This window comes from Peromyscus californicus, unplaced genomic scaffold, assembly GCF_007827085.1.
Source record: "Peromyscus californicus insignis strain IS unplaced genomic scaffold, ASM782708v3 Scaffold_3__1_contigs__length_106647218, whole genome shotgun sequence".
In the NCBI taxonomy this organism is placed as follows: domain Eukaryota; kingdom Metazoa; phylum Chordata; class Mammalia; order Rodentia; family Cricetidae; genus Peromyscus; species Peromyscus californicus.
This window is the reverse complement of record NW_026294551.1, coordinates 39,489,567-39,516,643: the sequence shown is the minus strand read 5'-3', so window position 1 is coordinate 39,516,643 and position 27,077 is coordinate 39,489,567. Positions and strand designations below refer to the sequence as shown.

The following is a 27,077-nucleotide window of genomic DNA, read 5'->3' as shown; positions in this document are numbered from 1 at the left end:
TTGCATCTAAGGGCAGTCAAAGGCCATTCTGTCCACTGCACAGAGAAGAAAGGAGGGCACAGGGCCAGCAATGCCTCTGGGGAACTGTGGGCTGCCCCCCTGCCAAATCGTTCTCCCCTCCCTGAGAGCTGGCTCTCGGTGGTCACTGTGTGTGTGTGTGTGTGTGTGTGTGTGTGTGTGTGTGTGTGTGTGCGCGCGCGCGCGCGCGCTCGCGCGCTCGCAGAGGCATTGGTAGGTGGAGATGGAGGGGGAGGCAGGGTGGGATGGAGATCCAGATGCTAAAATTAATACCAAGACTGGCTCAGACAAAAGGGGAAAGCTGGGGAGCTGGTTCCTTCTCCAGGAATCCCAGCTATTCTTGGCTAGACAGCATGAACTTTGGAATGCTGCTGCGTGTGTGGCCTGGAGAATGGGGCCATTGAGAGCAAACAGGCCTCACCCAACCTGCAGAGCACTATGGAGGCTGTATTCCCAGTGCCTGCAATGGTCAGACCCCGAAGGACCCTCTGCCATCTGGAAGGCAAACTGGTGAAGATGGTCTGCTTTTTGAAGAGAGGTGCGCCCCCCCCCCCTCCATGACAACCATACGCAGCTGGTTGTCCCTTAGTTGGATGTAAGAGCATGGTCCCCGTGTCTCAAGCGCCCCACACTCATCTGCTTCTACTGAGGCTGCCCAAGGAAGGCTGCTACACCTCCGGGCTGACCAGCTAGGGGTACTTCTTCATCACCCCAGACAAGAAGTCAGGCCTAAGAGGACCACATTCCCTTCTGCTCTGCCTCTTGATCCAGCAAAGGGCCCCTGACAGTGGAGAGGAGCCTTCACCACATCCAAACTTGCTGGGCGTGGGAAGTAGGGTGAGGTCTCTGATGGAATAATACGTGATTTCCCAAGAACTGAGCCTGAAAGGCATAGAAAGGGAGGTCCTGCAGAGTGGTCCTCACCCCCAGTTGAGTTTTGCATCTTCTCTGGTGGGACTCAGCACTACGGGCATGGGACCGCACCTTCATCAGAACAGAATCCCCTCAGGAGTGGGAAGGAAGGAGGTCCTTGAGGGAAAGGGCTATGGGAACCCTATTTTCGTTTCTCCTTCGACCACGAGGCGGGGGGTGGGGGGGAGATAAATGCCGATTTCCTGCTGAGCCCAGTGATAGTGGGAAGTTCCTGCGAGGTTCAAGACTCCCTAGACAGGTCCCGCCCCTTGGGCGGGGGCAACCACTGTTCATTCAGCATGGGGCGCCTTCAGAACAGGGCACCTCCTGAGTTGGCATTCCAACAGCCCATCCAGGGCAGCTCTGTGGCCCAGCGGCCGGAGCTGGCCACCCGCAGTTTGGCTTGATCCAGGTGCCAGTAGTGGTCATCTCTGAAGAAGACGACGGAGCCATCCGGCCTTGGTAGGGCGCCACTGACCTCCTCAGGGACCCCGGCCCAGTCCCTCAGGCTGCGAGGATAGTAGGGCTCCACTTGCTTCCCGCCTCGAGCCAGCACGTAGTAGCGGGCGCCCTTGAAGAGGACAAGGCGGCGCAGAGGCGGGAAGAAGAGAGCTGCGTCCGGGTGTCTGGGCAGACCTCCAGCCTGGCACAGTTTTGAGTTACCCCACACAGACTTCATGCCCTGGAACCTCCAACATCGACTCCCTGTGGGGCATTAAGAGAGCCAGGGTGAGCTGGAGGCGCTCACTCATCGGCCTTCCCACCCCATCTCTGTCCCCTTAGTTCCTTTCTAAGAGCCCAAGACAGTTAGTTCCCCTTAGAGCCAGTCCAAGTGTTGCTAAGAACTAGGAGTACACCTTGGAGGGGAACCTGCTATGGTCTAGACTCCCAGCAGGTGCCAGCAGAGAGCAGAATGAACCCATTTATCCCAGGCTGGAGAGGGTAGGAGGGTGTTGGGGAGGGGTGTGGAGGCAGGATTCCCTGCCTTGGTGTGGAATGGGAGATTGAGAGGGCTTCATCACTCCCTGACTACTAATAATTCCTCGAGGGCAAAGGTGTTTGTTTTGCCGACCACTGTGTCTCCAGTCCCTCCCTCTCGTGTGTGCCTAGGACACAAGGTACTCAGCACTGTTTGAAGGAGTGCTGTTCAATACAGTATTACCACAGGTCCAGATGTGTGCCACCCACCCTTCAGTCAGTGCCTTTTATCCGACTTCCTCATCACACCTGAGTGTTACTTTCCCTATCCAAGGAATGCAAGTTCCAAAAGCTAAGTGGCATGCCAACCTCACACGGCCAGGCTGCCAGGGCAGACACCTCCAGACTTTCTGCTGACCTGCAGACTGGAGATCAGTCAGTCCTCCCCCTACACGTTTCTACACGGGACAACCTGGTGGACACTTGCTGCTCCCAACTCCAACTTTCCTGGGCCACAGGTTCAAGAATGAGTCCCCCCAGGGACTCATTGTTGGGGAGCACCTCCATCTTAATCTCAGCTGACTCAGGGCTGATACCTTTGAAGAAGTAGAAGTCTCCATCTTCCAGCGACACTGCAGCTGCCTCGACATTGGGAGGCAGCCCAGGCCACCTTTTCTGTAGGAGACGGGGCTCTGAAACATTGCCGTCAGCTGTGACTTCCCAGAAGTGGCTTCCTTTGAAGACGTACAGTCGCCACTGTCCATCTGTCCCAAGAGGAGATGTGAGGAAAGGCCATTGGCCTCCTGCTGACTTTGGGGGAGGATGATGCTCTAGACCCGGTTTTCTAGACAAGCTGAACGTGGGGCGCACAATGGGGGTTGAGAGAAGCAGCAGTTCTGTGCTGGGCCTGAGCTTGGACCCCCCCTCACCCCCAACTCCACCCCGGAAAGCACGTGATTCCGGATATTTATATTCTTGATACCTCCATTCCCCACACCATGTCATTCAGCTCTGGGACCCCTAGAGATGTGGAGGAGGGGAAAAAGACACCAGGCATGGCTGGGACCATCTTACCTACTGTGATGGCATCAAAGGAAGAGTGGCAGTATTTAGGACCTCTGGTTTCGGGGCGTATCCTCCGGGAGTTGCGAGGGTCCCAAGCCTCAAAGTCAGTGAATAGCTTTCCGGGGAGCTGGGTGGCCACTGAGCGTCCCAGAGGCTTCCCTTAAAATCCAAGAAGAGAGATAGCAGACGTGGGTGGGCGTATATGGAGGACTCAAGACCCTTCCCTCTACTCTGCCCATGATCTGAGACCCTAGGAAAGAGAAGGGAGGGGCAAGTGCAGCTCTGGTTGTTTGGTTTTAACCAAGAGCACACTAACCCTGGAATCTCCTCTCCCACCCAACAGCCCAGGAAAAGAGATAACATGAGATTGGGAGACCAAACAAAGGGTTTTGAGCTAAGGGCAAAGGTTTACACGCAGGAATTGCTTGGAACTGATAGAGAACTGGGGAAAAGCAAAGTCTGCGGATATTCAGATTTCAAGGGCGCCTGGGGCTTTAGGACAGAGAAGGATCGCAGCAAGGACGGGGACGGGGAATCCTATTTGAGGAGCCAGAGACCGAGGACTGAAGACCCTAGGGGACACAAGGGTAGAGCCAGTAGCGGGCTAGGGGCTCACCATACAGGCTCTGCACCGCTAGCACGTCGTCCCAGCTGAGCAGGGCGTCGCGGCCCAGCTTCTTGTAGTAGGGCGCCATGAGCGCGCGCGGCGCGGGCGAGTGCGCGAGACCGAGCGTGTGGCCGATTTCGTGCGCCAGCACCACGAACAGGTTGCGCCCGCGGCGGCGGCTCAGGGACCAACGCTCATCTCCGTCGAAATGCGCTTCGCCCCGGCGGGGCAGGAAGGCGTGCGCCAGGGCGCCCCCTGCGAGCGTGGCACCGAGGGTTAGGGCGAGCCGAGACCAGGGGCTCCCTCCCAGACCCCGCGCTCCCACGTCGGGGGTGCGGCTGTCATCCACTAACTTCCCTTCCCAGTCTGATAGCTGCAGGAGTGCGGGAGGTGAGCAGATGACTAAGCGGTGGACTCTTGCGGGAAGTACACTGTAGACTCAGCTAGGGGTCAAACTGCCTGGGCTCCAACACTAGATTTACCGTTTGCTACCTGTGTGAGCTCGGGGAGACAGCTTAATCTCTCTGTGCTAAGCTTCCTGATCTGAAAATCGGTATGGTAATGAAGAGCTTCTTCCTCACAGGAACGTGCGTGTGTCACACTTGATTCTTAGAACGGTGCCTAGCCTAGGCATTATTAATATTGGTTACTCCTAGAAGAGGGACGGGAAGGTTTTATGCTGTTTCCTGACCTGGGTGCGTGGTGTGTTGTGTTCAGGAGCCGGCAAACTTAACACAATGTGCTTCTACGTGTATGCACATTTTTTTTTTTAAGTTTTTGAGCCAGGCGGTGGTGGCCCATGCCTTTAATCCCAGCACTTGGGAGGCAGAGGCAGGAGGGTCGTTGTGAGTTCGAGGCCAGCCTGGTCTACATAGTCAGTTCCAGGGCAACCAGGGATACACAGAGAAACCCTGTCTCAAAAAAAAAAAAGTTTTTGTCGTTTTTATGGCTGGTCATGGTTGGGCACGCCTCTAACCTCCAGCACTCAGGAGGCAAAGGCAGACTGGATCTCTTTGAGTTCCAGGTCAGTTTGGTTTATAAAGAGAGTTCAAGGCCAGCCCGGGCTACATAGTGAGACCCTGTTTTTTTGTTATTATTATTATTATTATTATTATTATTATTATTTTTAGTGTGTGTGTCAAGTGTGTCACGTAGAAGACAATCTGAGGGACTCAATTCTCATCTTCTACCACGTGGGTCCCGGGGATCAAACAGTCTGCATGCAGGTTTGAGAGTGAGGCAAACACCTTCATCCACTGAGCCATCTCACGCCCACCCCACTTCTTTTCAACAGGGTCTTATTATGCTGGCTGTGTGTGTGTGTGTGTGTGTGTGTGTGTGTGTGTGTGTGTGTGTGTGTGTTGCAGGGGTGCTCACTTGTGCAGGCCAGAGGTTGATGTTGGGATGTCTTTCCTCAGTCACTTTTCTACCTTTAAAACGTTTAAATTATTTTATGAGGGAGGGAGTGTCTCTATGTAGCCCTGCCTGTCCTGGAACTCATTATGTAGACCACGCTGGCCTCTGCCTGCCTCTGCCTTTCAAGTGCTGGAATTAAAGGTGTGCATCACTACACCCAGCTAAATTATTATTTTATTATGTGTATGAGTATTTGAGCTCACATGTATGTCTGTGTACCACATGTGTGCCTGGTACCCTCAGATGCCAGAAGGGGGCGTCAGATCCCCTGAAACTAGAGTTACAAAGTGAGCCTGCCGGCATGAGATGATGAGATCCAAACTCAAGGTTCTTTGGAAGAACAGCCAGTGCTCTTAACCACTGAGCATCTCTCCAGCCTCCTCCACCTCTTTTTTTTTTTTTCCCTTTGAGACAGGGCCTCTCATTGAACCTAAAGCTTGCTATTTTGCCTAGATTGGCTGGCCAGTGAGCCTCCAAGATTTTCCTGTCTCCATCCCCCAGTGCTGAGAATCTGAACTCAGGTCCTCACACTTGTGCAACCCTGAGCCATCCCTCCAGTGTCACGGCCACCAGAGTGCTGGGGTCACAAGTACATGCCACCACACCTGGCTGGTGTATATGTTTTTTTTTTTTTTTTTTTTTTTTTTTTTTTTTTTTTTTTTTTTTTTTTTTATAAACACACATATTCTTGTGTTCCTGTCTTCTGCCAGGGTCCCTCTGTGGGCCTCTCTCCCTACCATCACAGGAGTGAGCAAAGGAGTTAAGCTCCTCAGTGAGTCTCACAGGTGTATAGCGGTCCCCACAGACATGATTAGATAGGTAGCTTTCAGGTCCTCCCCCTCATATCTACCTACGCTAAGGCACGTGTCCCTGATAGAGGTTAACCAACAGCACTGTGATAATGTGAGCCTAGAAGGCTCATCAAGAGTCCTTCCAGCACGGCCGTCTAGGAGCCCCGGTCGGCAGGGCTGACAAAGGTGGAGGCAGAGCCTGTCAAATGCAGGAGGAATTCGTGTTCCCTGGATGCGCTGTCCGCTCTGCTTAGCTCTCACTAGAGTGCATGAACGGCCCATATTCAGACCCCGAAGGCCAGTGCTGAGCACAAGGGAAGATGGGCTTATACTGAAGAGGAAGCCTGCAGGCTGAGGACAGATGGGAGCAGCTGTGGCTGGGATCTGTGAAGCATTTCTGTAAGTGCCAGGGTAAAGGCCTCTTGCGCTGGTTGTCTGGGGGCAAGGGGAGAAAAGGGCTGATGATGTCCTCTGGAAATCTAATGAGAGTCTAGTATGGAGAACGATAGAAGCACAGGCCTGTCTAGAAGCAGGCAGACAGACTCTCAGAATGTTCTCCAAGAATCCAGCATACTCTAGAGTTACCAAAGTGCTTTCCACACCAAACCTCATCTGGCTGTTCTTTCAACCATGTGGTACATTTTGGGCAGAGGCTGCTGTTCCCATTTTACAGATGAGGAGACGGAGGGCCCTTGGGTGGGGGGGGGAGGGGAGAACCTGGCTTGGCCATGGTTTCAAGAATAGAAACTCCACTGCCACCCCCAGGCTGCCTGCCCTCCTAGCCAGGTGCCCCTCTTGCTGTGTGGACAGAGGCTTTGTGGCAGCACCTGGGCCATCGAATGCGTTGGCTAGCCCATCATTGTGGTCCCCTTGGAAGAAGGTGAGGCGGATGTCAGCAGGGCCTGTGGCTGGGGCCTCCCAGAACTCCAGCGCTGACACATTGCTCCACAACCGGAAGGCAGCTCGCACGGCCCCTCGCACAGCTGGCTCGGGCAGGCGCTCAGGCCAGTTCACCAGGCGGTAGGAGAGATGCTGCTTGTACCATTTGTTACCTGTCACCCAGAAAGGCCATGAGAGTCATACTTGCTGCTGAGGCTTGTCCCCACAGGCCCAGTAGGATGGGTTGGCTCTGCCCCAGGGAGCCCCTGATCTGATAGGGAACACTTAGTCCTTGCCTTGAGCGGCCTCCCATTTGATAGGAGGAAAGATATGTCCCTGCGGAAGGGAGCTCTCCCCCTGGACAGACTACCCTTCCCTTGGAGAGTCTCCAATCTAGTGGCCTGAGAGGCACCGGCTGATGATAGAGATAGAGTTTCTGCCCAGAAAAGACCTCTTTCAAGATCAATCTGAAGCCCTGGTCTCGGAGGGAGAGTCAGTGGGACCACTGAGGTCACAGCTGTGCCTGCCCCAAGGCGCTCCCTCTACCCTCATGGTCTCCTGTCCCCTCCCAGAGATCCTGCAATTGCCAGAACCTAGGGCCTGTGGCTGGCCAACAACCAAAATAACCATATATGTGAGGTCTTTCCCTGCCCCCTTGACCCCCTCCCTGTTCCCTTAGGGACTCCGAGACCTCTGAGTTGAAGACAAGTAAGAACAAAGGGTGTGTTTTGTCACAGGCCCAGGAAAAGTTTTCCATCTCCTCTTACTTAAGCTTCTTTCCCTTTGCCCCAAACCTCAGTTCCTCCCTGAGGGCTGGGAGTCTGGCCTCCGCCACAGCCCCAGGTCATTCATGACACTGGACCCATCTGCAGTCTGCCATCAGCCAGGAACAGAGAAGGCAGAAAGTCGGGCTTCTGAGTTTGTCAGGGGCAGCCTCTGAGCCCTGTAGCTCAGAGACTAAAAATCCCAAATGGAAGCCTCAGAGCTCACAGGCAAGATTCCCCAGGCCCAGACTTGGATGACTGTGACCCAGGGGAAGGCACCTGCCCACAGCTGCAGAGTGCGAGAGGAGCCGAGCTGGGGCCCGACCCCTGGCCCAGGGCCCCTACAGTCCACAGAGAGAAGCAGCTTTCTCTGCAGAGATGCCAGGCCTATAAAGCTGCCTAAACACTATTGGATCGGGTCAAAGCTTAGCAAGGGCTGAGATTCTCCCCAGCCCCCACGATGGGAGGGAGGTTTATTCTGGCCCTCTCCACCCATGGAAGTGGGGGTGGGGTGTGCCCCGCTCCATTCAAGGCAATGCATCTCCTTTGGCTTGTTTGGCCTGGCAGGCACCCAGCCGCTGCCTCTCAGCCAGTGACCAGTCCTCAGGGAGTGAAGAGGGAATTATTTTGAGGGAGGGAGGGAGGGAGACAGGGAAGGTGGAGGCAAGGCTGGGGGTCCAGAGGTGTCCACCCAGAACAGCTCGTTCTTTCCCAAGAACACTATGCTGCTTCCTGTAAGTCTTCACAGGGCACAGAGCAGCGTGCACTGGGCTCTCCTACATCCTGGTGTGCATGACCGAATCTCGGACTCTTCCCGACCGCCATCACCAAACCTTTAACCCTCTAGCAAATGGTCTGGGGTGGCTCCTTCTGCAGTTATGGCCTGTCATTCCCCATGAACCCCCCAGGCAGGAAAGAAGGAGGGTAGAAGTCATTTTAGTAGCCAGTGAAGGTAACAGGTTCTCAAGAAAAAAATTCCTCTGTGAAGTGGGGAATGAGGTGGGGAAAGGGTAGAGATAGTAAATAGGAACAGGAATTGCGAAGAAAAAAAAATTTAAAAAAAAAAGTGCTTTCCTTGGGAGGGACCAGGAAGGAAGGAACTGCCTGTCTGTGTGGGTAGGGGCAGCACTAGCCTGCTCCCCTGTCCTCTTCTACCTTGGTCCCCAGGAGAAGGCTGACTGTTTCAGGCTCTAATCTCAAGTCCAGCCTGGGCAGGACTGCTTTTCATAGTGACTGCAGGCCCCTAGAATGCAGTATTGCCCTCTATGCCCTCTCTCCAGGGTCCCAATGGGAAGAGGGAAGAGAAGACTCTAAGGAGGACAGGGACAGGAAAGCTAGAAGTTGGGTTAGAAGGACTGTGGAGTCCTGACTCCCAGCAGGGAACTGATGATAGGAAAGGGTATAGGCTGAAATTGTGATCCTGCACATGCAAGCTCTCGGGAGTTGTGGAATCTCTCCAAGCCTCAGTTTCCTGCTCTGTACGGTGGGGTTGATAAGGCTTACCTTTTGGAACAGCATTGTGAAGCTGCCTAAAATGTGGTGGGGGCTTAGAACATGCGCATTAGCTTTGATTTCCTTTTTCAACTCAGATGCACACCCCGGTCCCCAACCTACCAACTCTGTGAAGTAACAGGGGGGTTAGAAATAAGCCCTGCAGGCACAGAGAGGAGCAGGTACTTGGCCTGAGGTTGGCAGATGCAGCAGATATGAATTCAGGATGCCTAGTAAAATTTGAATAAGAAAACATAAATTCAATTACCTATTTTTTATCTGAAGTTCCAATTTAACTAAGCACCCTGCATTTATCTGGCAAGCAGGCACTCAAACTGCTAGCTCTGAATGCACTCAGTTAGACCCTACCTTGGGGCAGGAGAAGATGAGATGCAGCCAGAAGGAAACATCCCCAGCGCTCAGGCTCAAGTACTTCCGGGCTTGCTCACTTCCCACAGCATTCTCACAGGCCCCTTGCACTCCACAGTCCTGGGTGGCTCTCCTCTGCAACCTAGGCAGTCCTGACTCCTCCATGAAGGAGGATGAGGGATCAGAACCAAGTGACATAACTTGGTCATGACAGCCGATACTTGAACCCAGTGCCTCGGGCTCTGGAATAGTGTTCTCTCTGTTCTGGCCTGTTGTGAATGTGTACCTTCCCTTTCCCACTTCACTCTTCCTCTCTGCTGCCCAGAAACACAATGGGATGTATAGCAGGTTGACACCGCAGACATCTTGACCCCAGTGCCAGGACCCCAGAACTGACTGGATGAATATGGTCATTCAGAACAGGGCAGCCAGGGTGGATGGGCATGTAAATGCAGCAGAAATGGACTAGCATGTGCTTGGGAACAGCCACCCTGCAGCTGTGCACAATCTCCTTATACATTAACTAAGAAATGAAAACAAATCCTGTGTGTTCAAATCCTGTGTACAGCGAGTGAGGTCAGTAAAAGCAGCACAATTAAGAGTGGCCACAATCCAATATGTGCACAGTAAAATTAATTATACTTGAAAGTCATGACAGAAAAACCTCATCTTGCGAACAACTTTGAAAGCTGCAAAAATTGATCAAAGAAAAACTGACTTCGTCAAAGCAATCATGATACCACAATTTTACATAGCAAAACCGCTATTTGTGGAAGATTGATTGAAGAATCAAATCTTCATAAACTATAGATGAGTCGCAATGACCCTGGAATATTTGGGGGGGTAGAAGAGGAGCAGAAGAAAGAAGAGGAAGAGAGAGAAGGAGGGGAGGAGGGAGAGAAGGAGGAGAGAGAAGAGGAGGGAGGCAAGGAAGAGGGAGAGGAGAATCTTTTTGATGTAGGTCAGTGGCATCACTCATGGCCCTGGGTTCCAGTCCCAGCACTGGAAAGAAAGGAGCAGGAAGGGGGAAGAGGAGAGGGAAAGAGAAAACAAGAAAAATCCCAACAGGAGAAACTGTACGGTGTATAGAATGGACTGTGACGAAATGTTCAATACAGGCGGGTCCCCTGAGACACAAAGCAGATTAGTGGTTGCCAGGGCTGGCAGCGGGGCACAATGGGGAGTTAACAGATAACAGGCATGGGGTTTCTTCAGAGGATAATGAAAATGTTCTGGAAGGAGGAATTAGCTTGTGGTAATGGTTGCACAATTCCACAGATATACTAAACCCCTCTTTAAATGGATACTTTAAATGGTAAATTGCATGGCATGTGAATTCCCTTTAAATAAAACTGTTTTTAAATAAAACTGTTTTCTTTTAAAGGTGCTATGAACAGAATAAAACTCGCGTCAACAGATCACATCTTGGTTGAATAAGTGTTACGAAAAGAATCAATCCTTATGGAAATAACTTCAACAAAATATAAAGAAAAAAAATTGACAATTGTTTAACTGCCCTGCGTAGAAAATTGATCAGAGAATTAAGTGGGCTTGATGGCATTTAATCTGGAGAATACATGTGCAATGAAAATTCAACAATGCAGATATAACTTAGAGTTAAATATCTGTAGTCATGATTATGATCCTTGAGCCAAAGGATCCGCCCCTCTTCTGCCTGAGGCAAGAGAGGCTTTCTCCCAGAGTCCCCACTCATCAGCTCAGCCACATTTTTTGGGTTCTTCTGGGCCCCGGGGAATCCCAGCCTAATTGGATTTCAATGCACTCACCTGTCTTCGCAAAGCGTTTCTTACGTCTCATTTTGGCCCAGGGTCCAGCAAACCGGGCACTGATCCTCTCTGCCCAAGCTGCATGACTGTCAGCGTCTGCAACCCCACAGCGCGGAAGTGTCATCTGATGCAGTGTGGCCTGGTCCAACATGCCACTGATGGGCAGCTGGGACACCCACTGGAACTCTCTGCCAGGAGGAATTGAGCGAAAGGACTGCAGAGGTGGGGGGGGGGGGTGAGAGGGTGGGGGGATAGGGTGGGGGGGTGAGGGGAAAGTTGGAGCTCTGTATCCTGTACCCCTTTACATCCCTCCATCATACCTGATGGCATTGCTGAACTGTGTGGAGGCTGGAGCTTTCGAACCCTGCTCATTGAAGTATCCATATTTCTCCAGGAATGCCTGGGGGAGAGAGGACCATGCAGCATCCTTGCACCCAAAGTTCTGAGGCACATACATCCAGCCCAGTTTCCCTTCCTGTCCTAAGAAGGTTTGTACACTATAGCAGAAAAAAGTTCTGGGATTAAAGTCAGAAGGTCACTGTGACTATCTGGAGGGCTGCAGGCAAGCTCCTCAGTGTATCTGAACATCCGGCTTTCCTATAATCTTCTGGCATTGTCAGAAACCCAACAGGGTGTGCCGGACAGTGGTGGGCTCTGGAGGCAGGCTGTTCTGTATTTGAATACCAGCTCTCAAGTTACCTCTTGTCTACATAGGGAGTTCAAAGCCAGCCTGGAATAAATGAGACCCAAGAAGGAGGAAAAGGAAAGAAGGAGGAGGTAAGGAGGGATTTTTTTTTTTTCATATCCAAGGTGCTGTTTTTTTTTTTTTTTTTTTTTTTTTTTTTTTGGTTTTTCGAGACAGGGTTTCTCTGTGTAGCTTTGCGCCTTTCCTGGAACTCGCTTTGGAGACCAGGCTGGCCTTGAACTCACAGAGATCCGCCTGCCTCTGCCTCCTGAGTGCTGGGATTAAAGGCGTGTGCCACCACCGCCCGGCCCAAGGTGCTGTTTATGGGGCTTTATCAATGCTTCATCATCCTACCAACCGCGGCTCATCCCCTGCCCTTCAGCTGCCTGACTTTAAGCTACATGTTTCTCAGCTACAGAGTAGTTATTATTAAGATCTTTTTTATGAGGACTAGTCTTCAAAAGCAATTAAAAGGCACCTGCCTCACAGGAGGGACCCCCCACATGGAACAGCTAGGATCTGTGCTATGCATATATACACCGTCCACATGCATGCATTCCATTTGCTTTAAAACAGCCAAGTGCTCTAGGAGCTGATCGAGGGCTGGCTCTGCCCTGCTTGGTCTTGCATAAAATGATCCCTCTGGCCGGGCGGTGGTGGCGCACGCCTTTAATCCCAGCACTCGGGAGGCAGAGGCAGGCGGATCTCTGTGAGTTCGAGGCCAGCCTGGTCTCCAAAGCGAGTACCAGGAAAGGCGCAAAGCTACACAGAGAAACCCTGTCTCGAAAAACCAAAAAAAAAAAAAAAAAAAAAATGATCCCTCTGATTTTAGCTTCTTTTTAATTTTCCTCCCCAAAGGCAAGGACGCTAAAGCCCCTTTGACAGCAAATGTACTTACCGCCAATCTTTGACCTGATATAAAAACATGACTTTCTAGAGATGTATATTTTGAATTAGAAATCTGCAACTTCCCCAGAGGGCCTCTGGGGAAATGAATACAATTAGATAATGTCCCATAGTCCCCCAGCCTTTTATTGCCTGCATACCCTCACATACACAGAAGATAGTCTCCCAGTGACCAAGTTCTTGGTGCCAGCTGAGAGAAGAAGGTGACTCATTATTCTCACCCATCACTAGTTCTCTCCTTTGGGGAGTTGGTACACTTGGCTTCCTGCTTGCCCAGAGCATTGATAAAGCCCCATAAACCACACCTTGGATATGAAAAAAGTCTCTCCTTCCTCTCTCATTTTCTTCCTTCTTGGGTTTCATTTATTCTAGGCTAGCCTTGAACTTCCCATGTAGGCAAGAATGGCCTTGAATGAAGATAAATGACCTCATCTTCCTGCAAGGATTACAGACTTGCACCACCATGGCTAGTCTATGTAGTGCTGAGAACTGAATACAGGTCATTGTTCATGTTAGGCAAACATCCTACCAACCGAGCCTCATCCCCTGCCCTTCAGCTGCTTGACTCTAACATACAGTCAGTGTCTTAAATCTTTGTTTGTTTTGAGACGGGATCTCACTGTGTAGCTCTGGCTCACCCAGAACTTACTACGTAGACCAGGCTGGCCTCGAGCTCACACAGATCTGGCTGTCTCTGCCTCTTGGGTGTTTGGATTAAAGGAGTGTGCCACCACAACCAGTGTGGTAATGTCTTCTTTGTTGGCTTATCTGTACAGAAATAATTTTCTCTTTTCCTTGTTATTTACCCTCATCTTTCTTTGCTGAATTTACTAACTCAGAGTAACTCCAGTCACAGCCGCTGCCTCAGGTCAAACACACCGCTGGATGAGACCAGACTCGCAAGGGCTGGCAAGCTTCCTCAGTGGATTTTCCATGTCAGTGCACCCCAGTGACCCCCAGCATGTGGGAAACAAGGGAAGGATCAGAAGTTCAGGGCCAGCCTCAGCTACCCAGCAAATTTGAGGTCAACATGGGCCGTATGAGACCCTGTCCCCCAAAACAAGACAGGAGCTGGAGAGATGGCTCAGCAGTTAAGAGCACTGGCTGCTCTTGCAGAGGACTCAGGTTCTGTTCCCAGTGCCCAGATGGTGGTCCACACCACCTATAACTCCAGGTCCAGGGGACCTGATGCCCCTTTCTGACCTCTGTGGGCTTCTGCATGTGTGTGGTGAGCATAAAAAGTATTTTTTAGAAACCCGAACGAGCCAGGTGGTGGTGCACATCTTTAATCCCAGCACTCAGGAGGCAGAGGCAGGCAGAGTTCTCTGAGTTCGAAACCAGCCTGGTCTACAGAGTGAGTTTCAGGGCAGCCAGGGCTACACAGAGAAACCCTGTCTCAAAAAACAAACAAACAAACAAACAAACAAAGAAAACAAAAAACAAGATAATAGTTATTTTAAAAAAAATAAAGCAAACAAACAAAACATTCGCATCCATCTTTGGCAACCTCAACTGTAAGACTTTACTAAAACAGACACTTTCCGTAAGGAGCTCTTATTCTGGACAGCAGACCACTTCCCACACCAGCCTTGCTGTTTCTCTGCTGGTTTATTAACATCTCAGCACTCTTGTTTTCTTCTTTCCCTTTGTAAATACACATCATTTTCGGACACATATGGGATTAAAGGGGCCCTAGTGTCTCAATCAAGAAAATCATGTATTGCTCACAGGACTTGAGGTAGAGAATGTTTCTAACCCTGACCCTACTAGGTGACAGGACACAGAACATCTTTGAGGCTCAGTTTATTTGTTTGTTTTTTCACAGGACCCTCAGGACTACAGGCAAATTCGTTCAGAGTGTGGTAGTGCATGCCTGTGATCCCAGCACTCAGGAGGAGGAGGCTGGAGAGCCTCTGGCTCAAGACCAGCTCGGGATAGTAAGTTCAAGGCCATTTAGGGCTACACTGTAAGACACTATCTCAAAAAATAAATACTACATAAAGCAATGCACAGTTGGCTCAGTGCCAGGCACACTGTAAATGCCCAGCAAGTACTGATTTCACTGGTGAGCAGGGAAAATTAACCACATGCTTCTGGCATGCAGCCCACCTGTGCCTCTGTGTTCTGTTCAGGGGCTGTTACCTGGCATATGCCTCACATCAGCTAGGCTGCCACTTCCCTTTCTCTTGGGTGAGGCTGGAAAGAGGATGTTAGAAGGAAGCCCTTTAACAGGACCAGTGACTTTCAACAGACCAGGTCACAGGTCAGCCTGGCTGGCACTCCCTTGTTTCTCTCCCCACAAACCCGCCCAGACTTCTATCAGGGAGTTGGCTGAGGTTCTGGGACAGGGGGAAGGAGGGGAAGTTGTGTGGCGGGGGCCCTGTTTCCTGGCTGGGCTGCATGGCCTGGTACTCTGGCAACAAGTTGAGGCAGAGGCGGGTTCAGGGGTCCTCAGAGGGGAAGTGTTGGCCTCCGTGGTGGCTTAGCAGATTTGAATCCCCAGTGACCAGAAAGGACACACGCCCAGGCCACCAGCACCAGAGAACGAGAAAAGGCATTTTAAGAATTTGACATTTTATATTTCCATAACAGTACTCAAATATTATGATGTGGATCATCTAGATTTATGGACTTCCACACTTGTGCATAACAATGCATATTTAGACATTTAAAATGACATACAAGAAGGGCCCCCTTGCTACTGTTAGCTCTCTGAAGTTCTGGGCAGTAGAAGGGTGAGAAGGTTAGACCCCTGCCTCTGGAACTGTCCTTAACCCTTTGCTATTTTTCTGTGCCTCAGTCTCTCTGACAAGGTGAGAGCAATTCCCCACCTGCATGGCAGAAAGAGCAGCAGTGGGGTGGATAGGTAGCTGCTTGACAGTGGGGAGCAGAGGAATCTTATAAGACCCGGACTAGTGGCAGAGCACCAGACCTCATCCTTGCCCTGATGGTGGCATTTCTCCTACTGGCTTCCATTTTCTGAGGCTTGGCTCGCGTGTCTTAGGGACTCCAAGCTCTAGCCAGGGTCAAGCCTTTCCTGCTTTCCTGAAGGTGGTGCCAGGCAATTCCTCCCTCCCTTGAAGTTCAAGCAAGCGACTATCTCTCTTCCCTGGTCTCTATCTGCCTGTTCTCTCTCCCGGGGAGCCCAGGGCTATATCTAAAGGGAGAGGAAGCTGAGAACCTTGCCCTTTGGGTGATTCACCTTGCTTTGGCCTAAAAACCTGTGCCAACATGCCTGGCCCATCTTGAGTAAGGATGGGGCCACGTTGCTGGGGAGTCATCTCTGAAAGTCCCTGGGAGTGGCTGTGGTCCCCGAGTAAAGTGAGCATGCTCACAGGATCAGCCAGAGGGGTGGGACCACTGCTCTACAGGAGCTCATCCAGCATGGGTCCCTACTTGTCATAAGAGGGTGTGTGTCTAGCTCAGTCTATTTAGTGCCTGAGGGAAGGGAAGATTCTGGCCATTTCTGAGCAGGGTAACCAGGCAGAGTGAAGAACTGAGTCACTGGACTGAGAATTGGGTGGATCCCTGCTGCTGCTGTGTCCTCAGGCATGCTATTCTCAGGGACTCTGTTCCTCTTCTATAAAACGAGGTGCTGGATTAGATCCCTAGATATACCCAGCCCTCACTGTGGTTGTAGGTAAATGACCGGTGTGTATACTCTGACAGAATTGCCTGACATCAGGTGGAAGACCACTGCCTGACCCCACCACAGCATCCCCAAATTGAGTAAGATGCCCTGAGAAGGAAGCTTCAGGGGAGCCATCCCGCCGAGAATGTTATTTTAACTTCTGCAGTCATGGAGACCTTTGCCAGGTGACTCTAGTAACCGGCCTCTTAAACACTCTCTGCATCAATTTCAGAAGCAAAAATAAAGCAAAGAGGGTGGGGAGGTGGCTCAGCAGGTAAAGGCACTTGCCACCAAACTGGACAACCTGAGTTTGATTCCTAGGACCCACATGGTGGAAGGAGAGAATCGACCCCTGAAGGTTGTCCTCTGACCCCCACAAGTGCATAGTGGCACACAGTGGCATGAACACACACACACACACACACACACACACACACACACACACACACACACACTAACAACAACAACAGTAATAGTAATACAGCATTTAAAAATTGCAAAATGACAAACTCATGCAGACACCATGTTGTTTTGCCCATGCTATAGGCCATCTATCTTTCTTCCTTTTCTTTCTCTTGTCATTTTTTTTCTTTCTTCCTTCTTTCCTTCCCTCCTCTGCCTCCCACCCCCACCTTTATTTGATTTTTGAGGTGCTGGTTGCCACGATGCTTGCAGCAATCTACCTGCCTCTGTCTCCTGAGTGCTGGGACCACAGATGTGCGCCGCCACACTGGGCTCCATGTCATAGTCTGTTTCGTGGTTTCTGTCTCCACATAGGCGCACTGTGGGTTCCACTTATCCCTTTAGCTATTAGTCAAGTTAAGATGGAAAGGACAGCAGCTGGTGTCCTGCCTTGACCTGCTCTCTATGGAAAGAGGTTTCTCTGGTAACCAGGAGCACAAACAGTCCTTCACATCTGTGGAGCTTGCTAGACATCAAGCCTCTTTGAACCTTACAACCACCTTGCAGGAAGAAACCAGAGCAGATGAACTTATTCCCATGTTAAAGGACGGTCAGTGCCAGGGGAGCACAGTGGTGTGTTGAAGTGTCCCAGTAAGGAGTAGAACCAGTGATCGAATCCAGACCCCCTGACAACTAGCTCGGGTGTTTTGCTGACATCTGCATTAGTGATCCTGCAGCTTTCATGTGGCGGGTGGGAGTGGGGTGGGGGGGGAAGGGGGGACAAGTTGCTCTCCCAAACTGAACCTGGGAGCAGTGGCTCTCAGCTACACCAGAGATGAAGCTGGGGTTTTCCTCTGTAGGAAGGGGGGGCAGGGCAGGGAGGAGAAGCTGCTTGCTCAGGGGACTCCGTGGTTGCCAGGCGGAGCCCAGATGGCCCTTCTCTTCATACCCCAGCAGACCACCTGACAAGCCATAGGTTCCCAACTGTATTGAACCATGTTCCTTCAAAAGGCCAACATCTGCTTCCAGAATGTTCTACTTCCCTGGCTCCGGGGGACTAGCGAAGGTCTTGCGGTGGGATCAACCCCACCCTTCTCCTGTGGACTGGACCTAGGCTTTCCCCTCCCATCTGGCTGACTCCTCACATCCGAGTCCTGCCATTCACAGGGTTCTGTCCAGCAGGGTGGGGGGTGATGGAGGTGAGCCTACATAACACCCGAATTGTATTCTTTCTTTCTTTCTTTCTTTCTTTCTTTCTTTCTTTCTTTCTTTCTTTCTTTCTTTCTTTCTTTCTTTCTTTCTTTCTTTCTTTCTTTCTTTCTTTCTTCCTTCCTTCCTTCCTTCCTTCCTTCCTTCCTTCCTCTCTTTCTTTCTTTCTTTTTTATTCTTAGGCAAGATGGAAACCATTGACTGGCTAATCTCCATCAAGATCCATCTTATTTCATCCCTTTCTTTAGGGACTATGTCTCACTCTGTAGCTAGGCAGGCCTTGAACTACAGATCCTCTTGCCTAATCCCCCAAAGGGTTGGGATTACACTCTTTCTAACGAAGAATTACCGTTTGTGTGGACATAGCCCTTACTAGGCTTCTGGGGCTAAATTTAGGGTGCCAGATAATGCCCTAGCCAAGACTGAGTTTAAAGGAGCAACTCAACAGATTCCCTCATTGTGTCCTGCTTCCACTACACAGCTTTTTGCTAGCTTTCTTTGTTCTCAAACCGGGTTGATGAATGCTTTTCCACCAACTGTGGTCCTCTGTCACTCTTGGGACCTCTATTCTTCTATTCGCCCTCGACTCATGAGTCACTATGCTGAGCTCCTGGGAATGGCTTCCACGCCCAGGCTTCTGATTTCTGACTCACAAGAAGTCAAATGAATGGCCCTGGGGTATGAGAAAGAGACACTACATCTTGGCATGGATACTCCACAGAGAGTCTCTGGGGAAATAAACAGTCCAGCTTCTTGTACCGCACACTAGGGGTGGCTGTGCAGATATGGGTAGGTCACTGAGTGGAAGGCAGGTCCTGGAACCACTTAGTAGTCTGGTTGTTGTAAAAAGACCCAAATAAAGCCGGGTGGTGGTGGCGGCGGCGGCGGCGGCGGCGGCGGCGGCGGCGGCGGCGGCGGCGGCGGCGCACGCCTTTAATCCCAGCACTCGGGAGGCAGAGCTAGGCGGATCTCTGTGAGTTCGAGGCCAGCCTGGGCTACCAAGTGAGTTCCAGGAAAGGCGCAGAGCTACACGGAGAAACCCTGTCTCGAGAAAAAAAAAAAAAAAAAAGACCCAAACAAAGCTAAGGGTAGATAGATAGATCCCTTAGAATACTCTGTTGCCCAACATAGGATAGAACCTGGCTGGGAATGGGGGCCAGTGCAGCACGAATCTTAACGGTCTTATTAATAAAATCAAACCTGAAGCCAGGTATTGGGGTGAATGCCAGAAAATCAGAGAAGCAGAACAAGCCACAGCTTCCTCACCTCGACAGTTCCTCAGCTGATCCTGTTTCCTCAGACTGGAAGCCTCTGAGAATGGATCTCAGCTGAACTGCTGCTCAAAAGCCTGAAAGCTTAACCAGCTCTAGTTTCTAGTCCTCATGCCTTATATACCTTTCTGCTTTCTGCTATCACTTCCTGGGATTAAAGGCGTGTGTCACCATGCCTGGTTGTTTCCAGTGTGGCTTTGAACTCACAGAGATCCTGATGGATCTCTGCCTCCCAAGTGATAGGATTAAAGGTGTGTGTGCCACCATTTTCTGGCCTCAATGTCTATCTAGTGGCTGTTCTGTCCTCTGACCCCAGATAAGTTTATTAGGATGCACAATATATTGGGGGACATAATTACATCACCACAGGCCAGGATGGTGATGTCATTCATTAACCCAATCTTGCAACTCAGTGCTGGGTACTCTTCCTACTTCGGAGTATTGTGAGTGGCTCCGATTTTCCTAAGGACAACAATGCACTTGTTCATAACACTTTGGAAGCAGTAAATCTCTTCCCAGGCAAAACCCACCCTGGAAAGTCCTCGACATTATCACTCGGCACACAAAGGAAACACAGACCCAGGCACACTGGATACAGGAACAAATGTGACAATCTGAGAACACAGACACATCCAGATGGGCATGGCCTACAGTCCCGGCACTGGGGAGGCTAAGGCAGGAGGAACACAAGCTTGAGGCCAGCCTGGGCTACAAAGCAAGACTGTCTCAACAAAAACAAAACAAAACTCCAAACTAAACAAAGCTATAGACACAGATATACGGCCATACAGGCAGATGCTGGCACATGCACACACACACACAGATGCACAGCTACACAGGCACACACAAACACCAAAGCCAAACAACATTTTAGCTAGAGAGAATCTTAGAAGTTTTCCAAAAATTTTTTTGTTTTGTTTTGTTTTTTTTTTTGTTTTTCGAGACAGGATTTCTCTGCGTAGTTTTTGGTGCCTGTCCTGGATCTCACTCTGTAGACCAGGCTGGCCTCCCAAGTGCTGGGATCAAAGGTGTGCACCACTGCCACCACCACCCAGCGTCTTTAAAATTTTGATCTCCTGATTTTACTGCAGCCCAGAGAAGTGAAGGAATTAGCCCATGATCACAGCTTATTTTATCCTTTCTTTCCTTCTACCCTATCCTGTTCTTTTCCTACCTTCTCTAGATTGTAAGTCTAGATCACTGATCTAAAACCTTCTTAGACCGGGCATGGAGATGCATGCCTTTAATCCCAGCACCCAGGAGGCAGACACAGGTGGATTTCTGTGAGTTCATGGCCAGCCTGGTCTACAGAATGAGGTCCAGGACAGCCAGAGCTACATTGAAAGACCCAGTCTCAACACCCTCCCAAGAACGTTTTCTTGTACTCTGTAGGCACTTAAAGCATTAAATTTCACTAAATGAATATTGCTTTAGCTGTATCCCTAAATACTGCTGTATAATGTGTTTTCCAATTTTTATTGTGATTCCATTCACTTGTGGGTGACTGAGAAGTGTGTTGTCTAATTTCTAAGTATTTAGAGCTTTGTTGGGTATCTTGTTACTGACTCCTAATTTAGTTCTGCATTAGTCAGAAGGCATAGACTACAATACTCCTGCTTGGGAATCTACTTGGACTCACTTTCTGACCCAGTGTATGGGTTATCTTAGTAAATAATTCACATGCACTTGAAAAGAATTTGTATTCTGGGAGTTTCAGGGGGTATTTTTCCAACAGTAGCAGTTAAGTCAACACAGCTGATCCTGTTGCTCAAGCCGTCTACATCTTTAACCAGTCTTTGTCTTTTTAATTTACTATTTGTAAGTGTGTGCACGTGTGCGCAATGCCATTGGCATGCACGTGTGGAGCTCAGAGAACAACTTTCCAAAGTTGTTTCCTTCCATGGGGGTTCAGAGGGTTGAACTGAGGTAGTCGGGCCGTCAGGCTTGCTCAGCAAGTGCCTTTACCTGCTGAGCCACCTCAACATTCTGATATGTAAGTATCTGTGCTGAGATCAAACCCAAGACCCCACCCATGCTATACCAGCACTCAACCACTGCTTCAAATGCTCAGGGTTTTTGTTTTTATTTATGTATTTTATTTTTTAAGACCTATTTTATTTTTTAGGGTCACTCGTAGCTTTGGCTGTCCTCGAACTTGCTATGTAGCCTCGAACTCACAGAGATCCACCTGCCTCTGCCTCCCAAGTGCTGGGAATAAAGGTGTGTGCCACCATGAGGTCACTGGTTTTTGTTGTTGTTGTTGTTTGTTTTTAAAGTATATTTATTCTGCTCTTTGTTTTGTTTTGGTTTTTTGAGACTGGGCTTCTCTGTGTAGCCCTCGCTGTCCTGGAACTTGTTCTGTAGACCAGGCTGGTCTTGAACTCAGAGATCTGCCTGCCTCTGTCTCTGAGTGCTGGAATTAAATGTGTGCACCACCACATCTGGCTTTGTTCTTCTCTTTATTGGATTAGAGATGTTCACACTCTCCACAAAGCACCACATTTTAGGCAGGGAATACTGGCTTATGCCTGTAGTCCCAGCTTTGGAGGAGACGAAGGCGAAGGGCCAGCACAAGTCTGAAGCCTGGCTGAGCTACATAGTGAATCTGAAGGCAGTCTGGAGCGGCACGGTAAGACTTTGTCTTAGAAAGCAAAACAAATATTTAAAAAGCCCCCAACTCCCCCCTTTAAAAGTAAAAAAAAATCCCACCATATTTTATATGATTCCATTTATACAGAATGTCCAGATCATGCAAATATGTAGAGGCAGATCTTTGCAAGGCTTGGCTTTGTTCTGTGTGTGTGTGGGTGGGGGCATATGTATGACTTCCTTAACCTATCTCAGTACATCCTTAACTTATTTTGGTCTATTTACAGTTACTATTGCACCAATATAGCACTTCCCACTTCCCATTTGACACATCCCATTTTGTACTTCACACCAGACACTTCCAATTCACAAATCCATTAATCCACGACAGCATAATTTCATTTTCCTACCCCCTCATTTCTTGTGCAATTGTCCAACATCTCGAATGTGTTGCAGAGCCCAACATAGAGGGTTATTTTTCTTTAGTCAGTTGTCTTGTAAGGAATTTCAGCAAGGGACAACACATTCTATGTCCACTCATTTCTAAGCTTTGTTCTCACTGACCATCTTCAACACTAAACCATGGCATCACTGGAGCTTCTCATGGACGTTTGGGGTATCCAAGTTTTGCCCATTTTTGTCTGGGCCAGACCTCTCACATCTTCCAGACCTGCTCAGTCATATAGCAGTTGTCCTCTAGTAAGTCCCACATTGCACATGCCAGGGAAGTCCCCGGGTCAAAGTTTGCAGTGGACCCCATAAGACTGTGGTGTACCCTTAAGCCTAGCTCCCTTGTCAATGGTACTGTGCTCCGATCGTTCAAGCTGCTTCCACGGCCCTCAACGCTGGAGCTTGCCACCTCAGTTCAAGTCCGCTTCTGGTCTACTTCTCTGCACAGCAGTCATGGAACTGTGTCCAAGCCAAGAACTGGGGAGGTGCTGGGCTCACCCTCAGAACTGCCATTCTGTGATGACTGTGTTCCCCTCAGTGACCCAGTGCTCTGGTTGAGAGCCAGGGTCCACTGCCAGGTATGTGAGAGAACAGCCCCAGACATTTTGGAGTGGAGAGGAGCTACCCTGATGTGCCTTATCTGAAATTTTGACCCACTGTATCTGTGAACTTAATAAAGTGTTGTTTTATGTTACCAAATCTTGGAGAGTAGGTGATTTTTTTATTTTGTTTGTTTTTGCTTGGTTGGTTGGTTTGGTTTTGATTTTTTGATACAGGGTCTTGTGTATCCCAGGCTGGCCTCAAATGCACTATGTTGCCAAGGATGACCTGAACTTTTGATCCTCCCGTTTAGACCACCCAAGTGCTGGGATTACAGGTGTGTGCCATGGTGCTTAATTTTACGGGATACAGTTTGTCATAGCCACAGTCACTGCAACACTATAAGGAGCTGCGGTCCTTTGATGCCTGTTGGTCAACGCTGGAAATAATTGCTTTACAAATTAATTGCTTTACAAATTTTGTTCTGTGCTATTGTTGGAGAGCTAGACTCCTGGCCAGAAGCTCTAAATCTGAGGCCCAGTGCTCTGAGATAATGATACAGATAATTCTAACGTCAACATTAGAACAGCTTCTTTGTACAGACTGCTTTCTACATACAGACTGCTTTCTACAACCAGGCTGAGCATTTCAGATACATAATTTCAGTGAAACCATACAACAATCTTCTGAAACCGGCATTAGGAGTATCTACTGTTTAAACAACTTGCCCTGGTGTACATGCAGGTTTGAAAGCCCATGTAAGCAATGGACACTATAACTATGCACAGAAACACAGACTGTCACACACTATATACACCCACATGTGTTCTTGCATAGACACACAGAGATGTATACCTACTACACATTTCCAGAGCATTTATGCTTTTAAAACATTTTTAATGCCCAGAGTTTAAAATCCCCCCCCCCAATTCATGTTAAACAGATTGAAAGGGATTCAATCTGCTAGATATTAAGTTTCCCAAGCATACCCCAAGATGAAATTCTCTCCATCTGGGGCCACCACAGGCATGGGCGGCAGAGATACTGTCTCTGTTCCTCTGCCAGGGATTGCCTAGGGGGAGGCGGGATGGGACTCTTAGCAAGACTTGGCTTTGTAGGCAGAAGCCTTCTCCTGGGACCTCATGACTGCACTTGATGCTGTAAGAGTAAATCCAGAGAGGCAATCGAATCCTCATATGCAAAATCGGAGAGTGCCTCCTCTATTGCAAAGGGAAGGGCTGACTGAGTTGGAGAATGGATTGCCTGTTAAGACAAGGTCATTTCCAGATCTCCCCAAGCCGCGATGGGAGCTAGTGAATGGAAGGAAGCAGGGCACAGAACCTGCACTCCAATGCTGAAAACTTATTTCCACCTCTTCTTACAACAGTGGGTGCTATTCTTGAAAGTGGAAAGAACAGATTTTTTTGGTGTGTGTGTGTGTGTGTGTGTGTGTGTGTGTGAGAGAGAGAGAGAGAGAGAGAGAGAGAGAGAGAGAGAGAGAGAGAGAGAGAGAGAGAGAGAGAGAGAGAGAGAGAAATTGGTGCTAATACAATCAAAGCGGAAAAGAGACCCCTTGCACCGATCCCCATTCCACCGATCCCCATTCCACCTCACAAAGGTTCCACTGTGCTACCCCCGCCAAGCAGTTGAGAAAAGTGAAATGAGAAATCTTTTGAGGTTTATTTACCTCTGCCTCCTTTTCTCGCTTTCGGTCCTAAAGCACTATTTAAAGCTCCCCTTAGGAGCTTTAATACGGACCTCTGCAGACTGGCCCTGTTTGACAGATTAAACTGGTTTTGAGCAGTTTAAAAGGCTTGCTTTTGCTAGGTAGGGCAGCGCAAGCCAGAAAGGAGGCCACGGTTGCTCTGGCCAGTCAGCAGTACCCTCTACACTACACCCCAAGTGCCGGGACATTCCATGGGTGAGCGTCTTAGTCTCCCCGGCTTAGCAGTGAAGGTGGGGTTCTCTCTAGGCTCTAGTCGGTCTGTCTGTCCCGTCTGGTCACCGTCTCTTGACCCTGCTAGTCAATGAGGGATCGCAGGCCTGTGTGGTCCCACACAGCTTTGACACCGGGAGAAATCCTGTCCCGTCTCTTTGTGTTCAAGTTATCAGAGCGAGGGCAAGCAGCTGGTCGCTGAGAGGGGACCGCGGTTGGCGCCCCCCTCTCTGCCAGGCACACACCGTACCTCCGCCTCCTGGCGCAGCTCCGGGCGTCCTAGCCGGGCGGGCTGTGCGTCCCGGCAGCTCCACAGCAGCAGTGGCAGGGAGCGCAGCAGGAGGCTCACGCCGGTCACCATCGCGGCCAGCTGCGGGGTGCTGCTGGTGGTCAGCTGCGCCCGACTCCCGCGAACGCCAGGTCGTCGTGGTCCACGCGCAGACCTGCCAGCTCCCGGGGCTCTCTAGAGCCCTGCTCCGCCGCCGCCCGAGGTCGGCCCGCACCCGCGGTGCCTGCCCGCGGGTCGGCCGGCCGGAGGACCGAGGGGGCGGAGAGGGGAGGGAGTGCCGGGCGCCGCCCCACCCACCAGCCTTTTCCGCCCGCGGTGCAGCCTCGCCCCGGCGCCTGCTGCCACTCTTAGTCCCCGGTCTCTCCAGGAAGGGCCCGGACAGATAGGTCTCCTAGTTATTCAGTTACGGTAAAGAAGGGTCCCGGCCTAAGCGAGGTTTCTGGTTTCGGTCAGGTGCGGGGCGAGGTCCTTGACTGAGGGAGAAGCCAGGGCTGGGGTCAGGGAGCTGGGGGCTTTAGTTTGAGATGGGCTCCTTTGGAAATACTCTGAGTGCCGCCCCAGCCACCAGCAGGCTGTGTAGTCCTGGGCTACTCACCCTTTCTGAACCTCTTACCGTGGGGAAATAGGGATAAGAATGCATAGATCTTGGGGTCTAGGGGGGAGATTCAATGAGATGATGCCGGCACATGTGTAAGCATGGTGCCTGGTATTACGCAGAACACAGTAAATGGCAGGATGCGATGGTGCCGGCTTTGCTAAAGGATCATCTACTTCAAGTGTCGCTTTCTTCATCAGTAGGAGAGTATGTGATATTTAGTTCCCAGAATAGCATGAAAATGAAGGGCATACATCCCCAAAGAGTCCATATAGACCATACAGTGTGTAAGGACGGAATGGAAAGATCTCTCTGGCAGCCTTTGCTACACACATACTGAGCAAAAGTGAACTCCTCTGTGTCTACCTTTGAGAGGACTCGCAGGTTGCTGTCTCAGTCCACTCATCTGTAAAATGTAAACGGGACCAGGACTTCCTCCTTCTGGGATTAGGTGAGGGTTGTAAAAACTAATCTGGAATCTATTAAATGCTAAACAAAAATAATGCAGTGTTCTAAACCCTGAGGCCTCAATTGCCCTCGAAGTTTTGTGGTAGAAAAAGACACTGGGGTAGAGGACATGGAAAAAGTTCTTTGAATACACATCTCCATCTTATAAACAGGCATTCCCTGTGTGGCACTAACTGGAAACAGCACTCTCTTCCACCATACCTTCCAACCAACCAGTGGAAAGGGGCACCCATCTCTGAGGATTAGAAACAAGCACTCCTCTGGGAAGACCAACGAGAAAAATCCACCCTTCCCTGGGGCAGACAATCCCTGTGCCAGGGAGCAGCTGGGAGCAGAGCTGGAGATGGGTTTCTTCACCTAACTATCCAGCAGGGCATCCTCCTCAGAGGTGCCGCCTGAGGCTTGAGCCTTGTCCTCAGAGCTTCCAGTTCACTGCCATGGTCTACAGTGTAAATTCTCAGTTAAGAACAAAACAAATGGTGGGCAAGCTTCGGTGACCTGCAAGAGGGGTTCTGAAGGGGAGCGGGACAGAGTTGCTAAAGACAGCAAATAAAAAAAAAACCCATAACCCTCAGTTAAACTTCAATATTACATTAAGAGTTGTCTAATCTAGGTGGGTATCGTGTGGTATTCGGGGCAGGCATACTAAAAATGACTAGACAGAGTTCAACTGGGCATCTTATAGTTTAACTGGCAACTGTAGAGCCTATGTATAAATTATGGGTATGACAATGGCATCTGGTAGCCTTCACTAACGGGTGGATTCTAACAGGCCTGAAAGCACGTCTTTGGATCAGGGAGCTCTGGGAACTAAGGGACACCTAACTGAGAGTAGACTCTGAGCAGACGTCCAGTCTGAGCTGGCCAGAGTCTCTTCCTCCAGTCAGAGTCTCTCCATCCTCTCTTCTAGCACATCCCAGCGTCTGTTTCAGCTGCACTATTGAGAAAGGGAAAGAGGGAGCTGTGGGTCTCTAGATAGCGCAGCATCTGGAAGAACACAGGCTTGGCCACACAGACGGCTGACTCTGCCTTCCTATGAACCCCAGGTCAGTCCCATTCACGGACCTCTCACACTGCTGAGTTGGGGAG

The 27,077-nt window shown here is 50.2% G+C and overlaps 1 protein-coding gene across 1 annotated transcript; it reads right to left on the bottom strand.

Annotated features, from left to right (window-relative positions):
• Mmp28 (matrix metallopeptidase 28) lies at positions 1-25,181 on the bottom strand. The gene is made up of 8 exons (XM_052758095.1): positions 24,887-25,181; positions 11,338-11,417; positions 11,018-11,205; positions 6,555-6,779; positions 3,530-3,775; positions 2,923-3,072; positions 2,445-2,612; positions 1-1,635 (listed from the first exon to the last, which is right to left on the bottom strand). The coding sequence occupies exons 1-8, from the start codon at positions 24,995-24,997 to the stop codon at positions 1,241-1,243; spliced, it is 1,563 nt and encodes a 520-aa protein (XP_052614055.1). The 5' UTR covers positions 24,998-25,181; the 3' UTR covers positions 1-1,240.
• Positions 25,182-27,077: the final 1,896 nt, after the last annotated feature.

Coding starts and splice junctions, on each gene's coding strand:
- Mmp28 (XM_052758095.1), bottom strand. CDS start 24,997: ATGGTGACCGGCGTGAGCCTCCTGCTGCGCTCCCTGCCACTGCTGCTG. Junction 11,418..24,886: donor AGCTGCGCCAGGAGGCGGAG/GTACGGTGTGTG, acceptor TCTCTCCCCCAG/GCATTCCTGGAGAAATATGG. Junction 3,776..6,554: donor CAACGCATTCGATGGCCCAG/GTGCTGCCACAA, acceptor CCACGCTCGCAG/GGGGCGCCCTGGCGCACGCC.